This window comes from Pinus tabuliformis, chromosome 8 (assembly GCF_031772625.1).
Source record: "Pinus tabuliformis cultivar Carrire ecotype Pingquan chromosome 8, CPIR1, whole genome shotgun sequence".
Lineage (NCBI taxonomy): Eukaryota > Viridiplantae > Streptophyta > Pinopsida > Pinales > Pinaceae > Pinus > Pinus tabuliformis.
The window spans coordinates 153,387,095-153,398,316 of record NC_142294.1 but is presented as its reverse complement, the minus strand read 5'-3'; the positions used below and the strand labels follow the sequence as shown (position 1 = coordinate 153,398,316).

Below are 11,222 nucleotides of genomic sequence, written 5' to 3'. Positions count from 1 at the left end.
TAGGTATAGAGTCATTGAGCCGAGAGGCTCATTCTACAACCCAATATGATGTGTAAGGGTGTCCATCTATCATCAAAGTTGAAATTTTTCTCATGTCGGCAAAAAAAAAAAAAAAAATCTAAAAGTCTTAAAAAAAAAAAAAAAAACTATACAATACATTTAAATAATGTTCACTCATAAAAGAATTTGCACTTGAAGAAATTGGATCCCTCTCGGCTCATGTTAGATCCATATTTAAGATGGATCTATGATGGTTGCTACTATAACCCAAGCCTAGTTTGTGAATAACTAACCGCTCTAACAGAATATAGGGAGAGTGTTAGACCCCAATTAACCTTACATCACATTTAATAGTTATTTATTCAGATTAATTATGGATAGCATGAATCAAGGTTTTTCTTCGGACACATAATTCGTTCACGGGAGAGGGATTTACAACTACAGACCAAGCACAAAAATCATTTTCTCATCTCATTATTATGGCATAATCAATATACCAACATAGTCACATTCAAATAATAACAAACAGCAATACCATTTCATACACACTTATGATTTTTTCACTACATATATCAATCCACTATTAGTAGCAAGCAAATAACTAGCATATCAATAATCACAAACCTTGAACAAAATGTCATTTCATTTGTAAGAGGTAAATATACTTATATGGTGTACTTAAGCTACTGGAAAATAAAGAAGAGTGAGCCACTCTCCACTCAATGTAAGGCTCGTCTACACTAGAGTCTTTTTTGTGGCTGGCCACCCATGAGTCATATATGATTCCTTAGGGAAAGCTTCACTCAAGGTTATTCAAGAATGAAATCAAAGAGTAAATTTCAAGGCCACTCTCCTTCACTTACAAGATTAAGAATTACATTTTAATAGCTCTTTTAGAGACTCTTAATATAGCAAAATATGGTCACTTAGGGACTAACAACACAAAATGGAGCCCTTCAATGATCTAGTAGTCCCTAAGGGCTTCCCTTCTCTAGTTCCATACGTGCTTCAGTCAATAAAAAATATTCAAAAATTTTACAGGCAGCAAAACACAGGTGAAGCTTCTCACTAATTCCCTGTCATGTTCGCTTCAAAGCTCAACTCCACATGAAGTGGCTATGAATTTTAGGATTCTCATCACCACTTGTCCAGAGTCATTTCTCTTTCACATATATGTGGGACAAGACTATTCACACAATTCACAATTTAGAGGCTCTCTTAGGCATACACTATCTTCTATTCTCTTCTCTATGCTCTGTTTTTTGTCTGTCTACTCACCCCCACGAGCATTGTTATTAGCTTGAGAGTTTATGTCCTCCTTGGGTTGCATGGTTAACTCAAGAAGGTTCCAGATGGATGTTGCTCATACCTCTAGGCTATCTAGTACCACTCTTCCCCATAGATCATAATTGTTGGCAATTGACAACACAAATACAAAATTAAGAAAATAAGGAACAATTAAATTCAATAAGAATAGAAATTTTGCAATCCCCTCACAAATTTCCCTTAGTCAAACTTCTCTCATAGGCATTAGGATCCATATAGCTTGTCTTGTCTTTCAATTTTAGCAATACATATATATGTAAAGGAATATTTACGTTATGCTAAAGTCTAGTATCACATCCATGTTGATTGTCCAACATTACAATGTTAATTACATTTACAAAATTGGGGAATTAAAAATGGACCTTATATATGAGTGTATCAATGTAAATGTTTTCAAAAGAATAAAAAAAAAATCAAATTAAAGAAAAATTTAGGTTTTGAATCCATTAAGAACGTAAATTAATGAATAATAAATAACTTTTTAAGTTTCTTCTTCGCTAATGAGGCATCTCTGTTGTGTACATAAAAATTGAAAATTTTGATATTGATTTAGAAAATTCCAAATCGAACATAACTCCTGTATTGAGGAATAAAAAAATTCAATAACATCAAGCAACATGATGGTTGTAGAGGATAGTGAGGATTAGTTCTTAATTGGGTGTAAAAAAGCAATGAGTCATTGGTAGAAATGAATTTTTGGTTTGATTTTCTTTTATTTATCTTACCATGATGTACCTAATGTCCCAAGTGACTCCCATCTATACATCAATTTCACTCCTAAATCTTAAAAAAATATACATACTCTTTCCACTTTAGATTTAAATATATAACATTAAAAAAAAATACACACTCTTACCTATTAAACCCACTAAAAACACACCGCAAGAAAATGTCATAATCTCAAAACCTACCTCCTTCACCCATCTCCACTCACCAAAACAAAGAAAAAGCATTCTTTAAAAACCTCTTTCAATTTTTGCAAATGATTTTAGGGATATGTAGATTCGAGTTCATCTTTTAGACTACTTTTTAAAGTGTAGTGGTATGGATTGACTTCAAAAATACGATCCAGCTACTTCCAGGCAGCACAAAAAGCAAAGTGAAGTCCCATCAAAATGAATCACTAATTAAAAAAGACAGGTTATTATTAATATTGGAATAATTTGAAATATACATTCAGCCAACTACTAAGTAACAAAAGAGCAAGGTCCCCCAAGAAAATAATCACTTGAAAAGAGATACGCTGCTCCTAACTGGCAAAAAGGCCAAGGCCCCATCAAAATTAACCACTTAAAAGAGACATGCTATTATTGAGATAATATAAAACTATATAAACTTACAAAATAAATATAAATCAAATCTCCCACTAATAATATTAATTGTGGCACAATCTCTAGAATAAAAGTTATAAAAGTTACAACTCTCCACTAAATTGGCATGAACCAAAAGACGATTTTCCCACTTTTCTTGACCTTAATGACTCTTTGGATTCTAGTAAATGCTTCACATGCGGGGAGCCTAGTAAATGACTCTTTGGATTCTAGTAAATGCTTCACAGAAGGTTACAAAAGCTTTTTAATGAAATGAACTTATAAATATATACATATATATATTTTTGGGAGTTGCAGCTTTTGCGGATTGGTTTGTTTTTCTCAATTCCAGTTAGATGCTTGTGTCCGGCTAAAAGGCAATAGTTAGCGGAATCAATTCGATCGAGAAGGCTAACTACTACGTTTCTGCGGATGAAGTTCACCTAGTTCGAGAAGGTGGTATGCCACCCATACCACCTTGTTCTAATAGCTGGCTGACAGCTGTGGATATCACACCCATACCAAGTTACAGATGTTCTTAGTTACCAAATTACCAGTCAGAGGGTCGGCTTTTAGTTTTGTTAAAAATAAAAATATTGCAAGAGAAAATTAATGACAGCCACAGAACAAAAGAATTTTATTTTGAACAATTCAAAATTGGGTAAACACAGTGCGGAAACATAAGAATTTTATTTTGGAAAATCTAAAATTAAGTATAAAGAGTGGAAAATTTAAAAAACTGGTAATATATTTATTATTATTTTATGATTTGAATGTTTAAAAATTGTTTTTGTTTAGTTAAGATTTAGTTTCTTTTTGGATATAAGGAAACAAGTAAACAGTGAATGAGTTAAAGCTTGGCCTTTACTGACTACCAATTGGTCATTCCAAGTGGTATGGTTTTTTTTGAATTACGCTGATGAGTTAATCTGCATTCCCTGATGGCTGTCCTTCTGCTAGTTTGACAATTGGTTTTCCCACTGTTTGAAAAAAAACACACACAACTTAAATACAATTATGTCTTGATTTAGAAGTAATTAAGTTAATTTAGTCAAGTGAATTTTTCGGAGTTGATTTTTTGGGAGCTTTTCCGGTGGATTTTTCAGGGCTAATTTCTCTAAAATCCGGCAGGAATTCATTGAAATCACAAGTTTGATGGGTAAACCTGCACAATAGAAGTGCCCTAGGGGTTTTTAGGGGTGCTGAATCTATGTATGCAATAAAAAAACTAGTTTAAATAACACAAATCAAGATTTCACCACAAATTTTTCCAGCTGATTCTGGCACGGGAAACTCTAAAAAATCGCACTAAAGACAACTCCGAATTTTTCACTCAACTCAAATTCATTACAATGGAGAATGTCCAAACTTTTAAAAATAACTATAAAGCATTGTCTAAACATGTTGGGTTGTAGATTTAATACGAAAATCCAAAAAAACTTGGAACCAAAACCACCACTATAAATTTAACAATTTTACTCTTACACGAAGTTACCCTTACCATGACAACTATTATTACAAATACAAAGTAGTTTAATGAGACCACAAATTAGCCCTTGTAATAGTAGAAATTCCGGCATTATTTTTGTCAAAATTCGGCAGAATTTTTGAGAAATTTGGGTTATGGCTGTCAAACTTCAAGATTTTGGATGTTTAGGGGTTTTTGAGGGTGCTGATCTATTTAAAGCATCAAAAAATGATTCAAACAATGCTATGATGAGATTTTTTGAAAAAACAAAAAAAAATGCAAAATTCCAATGAAAAATAACTTTCCGAGGGAATTTGGAAGTTTGATAAACAACGTGTAGTACATCTATTTGGCTAGCGTGCATCTGTTTGGCTGGCATGTCGGTCTTCAAATTGTTCCACCTATTTTTCACGTTTCACAATGCCAACTATGGATGCCGTGACATTCTTCAAAGGAGTTGTCTTTAGTGTGATTGTTTGGACTTTCTGGTGCCCGAATGCTGCTTAAAAAATTGACCTGAAATTTTTATTTGTATTATTTAAACTGGTTTTATCCACCCTGAAAAACCCCTAAAACACTTCCATTGTGTAAAAGTTACCTATCAAACTTATAATTTCAATAAATTTCTGCCAGCTTTTAAAACCATAAAAACCCATTAGGAAAAAAACTTCCTAAAAGTGACACTAAAAACAACGGCTCTTTCACATGGTGGTCCCTAGGCAGGCTTTCCTCGTTGTCAGCGTTACATTTTTCCCGTTCCACAATGGCATCTCTCAGTCAACGTTGAACAGTAGTTGAGAAGATTGCGTGAAACGATAAATATCCTGAGGTTCGTCTCTGTTTTCTTATTTATTTATTTTTTTCTCTGTTGAATATTTCAAATTTCAAAGTACAATGAACATGGGATCAGACTCTCTGCGCGAATCATTTCTTGGTGAAAGAAATGAGCAAGGCAGCGGAAAGTTGTCTTTGCTATGCGCAAGGGATGCAGGGAGACAGTTCTGGGTGGAATCAAAAAGGCTATGGAGGATTGCGGGGCCTGCAATTTTCACTCGCATTGCCTTGTATGGGACAAATGTTGTTACTCAGGCGTTCGCTGGGCACTTGGGCGACTTGGAATTAGCTGCCATTTCCATTGCCACTACTGTTGTCGTCGGATTCAATTTTGGATTCCTTGTAAGTTTCCACAGTAGGCTTTTTCTTACGGATTTTTTTTTTTTAATGGCCGTTTCCAAATGAATAAGTTTACATATTAGTATTAAGACTGTATGTTTGTGTGTTATTTCACAGTAGTTATAAGTAATTAAAAAAATGAGTTTTCACACTTGATGAGTTTTAATTTGTTACCATTCATAGATCAATGAGATCGTAATAGATTTATGGTTTCTTTTATTGATTCATTTATCTATGATAAAATGACTAAAATGGTGAAATTATATGCTTGCTTGACTGAAGTTCCCCTCTTATTTTCTCATACCATTTGAGAAGCACTAAGCATTCCCTGTGGCACAAGGGGCCAAAAAGGGACTTTATCTATGCTGGTACTGATGCAGTTGTTATTCTATTTTGAGATTGCAGCTAGGAATGGGAAGTGCCTTGGAAACCCTGTGTGGCCAAGCATTTGGAGCTAAGCAATACCACATGCTTGGAGTATATATGCAGCGCTCTTGCATTGTGCTCTTTTTTTTTGCTATCCCGCTCTTACCAACCTATATATTTGCCACCCCCATTTTGAAACTGTTGGGACAGGCAGATGATATTGCTGAATTATCAGGATCAGTTTCAATCTGGTTCATTCCTCAGCATTTTGCATTTGTATTCATGTTTCCAATCCAGAGATACCTGCAGTCACAGTTGAAAAACATGGTCATTGCATGGACTGCTGCAGCCACATTATTGCTTCATGTATTTCTAAGCTGGCTTTTTGTCGTTCAACTGGATATGGGACTTATAGGAGCAGCGATGACATTGAATTTAGCATGGTGGTTGCCTCCAATTTTCCAGTTTATATATATTGTCAATGGAGGTTGTCCCCATACATGGACTGGACTGTCAAGACAAGCATTCGATGATTTGTGGCCTTTCGTCAAATTATCTTTCGCATCTGGTGTGATGCTATGGTTAGTTGCACATTGATCTTGAAACTATTTTTCCTCAATAGTAATTTTTGGTTTTACAGAGTATAGTTCTAAACAAGGAGCTGACATTTATTTTCCTATCAAACAGTGTAGAGAATTGGTATTACAGAGTATTGATCCTCTTGACAGGGCATCTATCAGATGCAGAAGTTGCAGTTGATTCCCTTTCTATCTGGTAAGACATGTTTTCTTTTGTTTTGTACTAGAATATTGCAAAATGCTTTAAATCATATTTCAACATTTTTCATTTTTCATTTCATTTCTTACAGCATGAATGTCAATGGTTGGGAGATGATGATACCAGTTGGATTTTTAGCTGCAACTGGGTATGTTTACTATACTAGTGTTTGAAATTGGAATGGTACCAAATAGGTGCATTATACATTAATTGATTTCAAGGGTACCAAATAGTTGATTATACATTATAGTTGCAAGGGTTGCATTATGCATTGATTGATTTCTGGCCTGTTAATGCAGAGTGAGGGTTGCCAATGAGCTGGGGGCTGGAAATGGAAAAGGAGCTAAATTTTCAGTAATTGTTTCGGCCAGTACTTCAAGTGCTATAGGGATTTTCTTTTTGGTTCTGATTCTTGCGTTTCGCCAAGATTTTGCTCTAGTGTTCACAAGCAGCACAGTCATCATAAAGGCGGTTTCTAAATTAGCAATTTTGTTGGCATTTACTGTCCTCCTTAACAGTGTTCAGCCTGTACTTTCAGGTAAGCGTTTGCTCTCTTTGCATTCTGACTGCTACTGTTTTCTATCTCTGAGAAAATTCATCGTGTGGTATGTTTGGAATGTTCTTGAACCATGTTCAGCCTACACTTTTAGGTAAGGGCTTGTTTTATTTGCAATCTAGCCAGTAATGTTTTGTTTTGTTTGCAGTTTGGCTATACTGTTTTCTATTTTTGTGAAAGTCTTCATATGGCACATTGTTTTGGCTTTGAGAAAAGTAATCTCGTGGTATGTGTAGTCAGTTGGTTTGTTAAATGGTTTTAAAATGTACGGCTTGATACCATGACAAAGAAATATCACACCCATGAAATATCTTGTCTATTGCCTGGAAAATTGAAGTTCTCTGCCCTCATATATTGACAAACTTTAGCATAGTTGTTTTATGTTAAATAGAAACGTGATCTCTTTCATTTTTCAATATGCAGCCGTCTGATATCTTGTCTCTAGTTTAGAAAATTGAAGCTCTGTCCTTGGCTTTATATATTTGAAGATTCGGTATTGTTACTTTAATGTTAATTGAAACATTGAACTGACAAGCTGTCAGTCCGTGATCTTAGACCGTTCAAAGTAATGAATTTATCACTTCAATACACTTCAAACTAAAGAATATTTTGTTTTTAGAATAATGGAGGAAATGATGTCCACCTGATCTACAGTGAAGTGACAAGAAGAAATGGTGTTCAGTGATTTACTTTGAATCGACCGGATTTCTTGCACAGGACAAGGTTTCAAAGAAATTTTTATCACTTCAATAATATGAAATTTGATGAATAAGAATGAAAAAAAATTAAAATTGAAATTAAAAATATTTGTACTTATAAGTAGAACTTCCCCGTATATTATTTAATAATAGTAAAGGTCAACATCATTTTAAAAAAGGGGATTTTCCAAAGGGGATTTTCATAAAATTGGAAAATGAAATAGAAAATAAAATATTTGAACTTTTGTTAAAATAAATTAATTATTTAATAATAATAAGTGGTGGACACTATTTAAAAAAATAATTTTTATTTTTTTTTTTATTTTTATTTTTATTTATTTATTTATTTTTGTTTTATGTTTGGTAGGATTTTCTGATTTTTGTGTTTACATGTCTATTATTCATCCAACTATGGGAAGGGTAGCAAGATTTGAATCCAAGATCTCTAGTTGGGTGATACTTCATTTCCACTGCTAGCAAAGATTCTAGCCCAAGATCCCGTTGAGTGATACTTCATTTCCACAGCCATCGCCACTTGAGCTACCAGAGACGAACTTTTTAATTTTTAATATTATTAAAATTCTTAACAAATATTATATTTTTAACTGAATTGAAATTAATAATTAAAAACATATAGCTTTTATTCAAAGTGAGGAAAAATGATTATTTTTGTTATTATTAAAATTTTTAATGATGATAATTTAATGTCCATTGAGACCAAACTTTGATCTATTGGACCTAAAGAAACAAATTATTTAGTTTGATTTAAGATTTTATTCTTATACTCAAAAAGCTTGGAGAGAAGCGTCCGATGACATCCTAAAAGGCTAAGAAGGTCATCATTGCAACAAAGATTATGAAAATGAGGTCTAATGTGGTTGTACCCGGGGCACTTTAAGAGGAAGTGATATTCATCCTTGATGTTCATATTCTCCAAGAAATGACAGATCCTTTCCATCCATTCAATAAATATTATGGTTTTAGCTTGAGTAAAATTAATAATTAAAAACATATACTTTTTATTCAAAGTCAAAAATAATTATAAAAATAGATTTTTACTCCACAAACAAAACGATTTTTTAACTGGAGTAAAATTAATAATTAGAAACATATACTTTTACTCAAAGTCAATAATTGTGAAGGTGGATTTTTACTTGAGTAAAACTAATAATTAAAAACATATACTTTTACTCAGCTATTGTAAAAGTGGATTTTTACTCCACAAACAAAGTGATCTCAAATATTAATTTTATATATAATTTAGTTACTTTTCTAAATAATAGTACATTTTAATTTTAATTTTGATATAATGATTCCAAATATTAATTTTATATATAATTTAGTTACTTTTGAGTCATACATTTTAATTTTGATTTTGATATCTATTATGTTATATTTTAATTTTGATATATATTATGTTATTTGAATTTAGGTTTTTGTGATTTATATTATAAATAAATAAATAAATTTAGGTATAATTTAATTATTTAAGGTTGTTTATGTCAAAACAAAATGAAAAATAGGTTCTCCATCTTATCGTGACTATGAACCACATTAATTCACATTAAATAATTATTCTGACTATAAACACACTAAATAATTTATAATATAATTTTCACTAAAAAGAAAAAAAAATTCTCCTTATGAAATTATTCATATATTAACTTCTTATAAAATTATTCATATATTAAGTTCTTATAAGGTTTTTTCCCAAAAAAATTGTTTTGAGATGTTTTGGAAATGAATGTGTTAAAAACCTAATTGTATTTTATTTCCAAGATAAGAATTCTGTTTGTTTTCGGATTAAATGCGTGTTTCTAATTTGAAATGATTTTCAGGCGTAGCGGTTGGATCCGGATGGCAAGCGTATGTTGCGTGGATCAACATTGGTTGTTACTATGTCATTGGAGTACCATTAGGCGTGCTGCTTGGTTGGGTATTTAATTTAAGTGTTTTGGTGAGTACAAATAATTTCTCTACTCATTCAACTTCAGTATAGATTACTCATTGAGAAGCCAAGGCTATGGACGCCAAACTAACGTACAGACTTTACAATGCAGGGAATATGGACAGGTATGATATGCGGTACAGCAATGCAGACTCTTATACTTGCCTATATTACATACCGTTGTGACTGGGAAGGAGAGGTGAGATACAATAAAACTGGAGCATAGATCTAGGGTTGCAGGGATATTTTTATTTCCATTGTAGATTTTAGATTTTATGAATATTTAAGAAAAAGAGAGATAAGAGCGATTTTGAAATATTTTTTGAATTTTTATTCATTCTATTCGAGAATACTCTTAAAATCTACTATAAATTTAAATTCATCCGAATCAATTTTACTAATAAGTTTTCATTGTGGTTATGTATGCACTTATACAATTTCATTGTAGAAACGGTTAGTTACTGAAAGTGTTTATGTACGTACTGATAAATTTGCAGGCAAATAAAGCTATTGATCGTGTTAATCAATGGTCTAACGAAGATACAGATCAAATCATATCGCCGGAGGTCAGTAAAACAAATTTCAAAATTTTAGTCTTAATGACGAGTAATTTGAAGGGTTTAGGGCGTGTATCTTATGTTTATATTTCGTTCTTTCAGTCGAGAACAACCACAGATGAAGATGGTTCCCGGCCGTAGATAAAGCTTAAAGGATGAGAGATTGAGATCCTGTTGATCACATATATCAATGTTCTACGATTTCTGCATTTTGAGGCGGCATACCGTGTATCATATCAAAAATTGAACCCAGTTCACCATGGGTTGCTCTGTAATGTGTTGTTTGAGAAGGGCGATTTGCCATGGGAGAAATTGTATTAATGCTCATTTAATACGGATTTTTTAATGGTTATACAATCAATACATATTGCATAATTAGTCTTTCAAAACTGATACACATGGAAGAAGTCTAAATACAAAATGGTTATATATATGAAAAAATTGCATTTTTATTTATAAAATAAACAAAATTATATTTTGTATATAAACATCAAAATATATATATATATATATATATTATGAAAATTTTGTCTACATCTTTTTTACGGTAAGACATGTGAAAATACAGTCTATCAATACAATATCATTCAATACAAAATAACTCATATAGGTTAGAATATAGTTCATCAAAAAAGATGGTTTCCACAATATATAGCATAACAAAATTTACATAGTAATTAACAGTTAAAGCTTGTGGCACAATGTCAAAAATAGATTTAACTAATAGAAATTTTCCAAAAGTATATATAATTGGCATGGAACCATAAACTAAATCACATCAGGATTGTCCATAAAAGGATAGTGGTAGAATTGTAAGTGATCAACATTTATCTATTTTTTAATTGAGTGTAACCCCGAGCCAGTTGAATGCCTTCCTTAGAGAGATGGTCCGCCTCATGGTTTTGTTCCCTAGAGAGCAAGAAAAAACATCATGAGAGAGTTTTAACCTTAGTAAATCATCCAAAATATGAAGAAGATGTAAGATTTGACAATGTTGCATCTCATTAACCGAGTTGATGACTAATAAAGGGTCACCAAAAATT

The 11,222-nt window shown here is 32.3% G+C and overlaps 1 protein-coding gene across 1 annotated transcript; it reads left to right on the top strand.

Annotated features, from left to right (window-relative positions):
* Nucleotides 1-4,953: 4,953 nt before the first annotated feature.
* Nucleotides 4,954-10,564, top strand: LOC149234589 (protein DETOXIFICATION 27-like). Its single transcript, XM_089371876.1, has 9 exons — nucleotides 4,954-5,280; nucleotides 5,683-6,224; nucleotides 6,331-6,417; nucleotides 6,512-6,568; nucleotides 6,720-6,958; nucleotides 9,513-9,631; nucleotides 9,735-9,821; nucleotides 10,120-10,188; nucleotides 10,282-10,564. Exons 1-9 carry the CDS (start codon nucleotides 4,999-5,001, stop codon nucleotides 10,318-10,320), a joined length of 1,521 nt encoding a protein of 506 aa, XP_089228002.1. The 5' UTR covers nucleotides 4,954-4,998; the 3' UTR covers nucleotides 10,321-10,564.
* The last annotated feature ends 658 nt before the right edge of the window (nucleotides 10,565-11,222 follow it).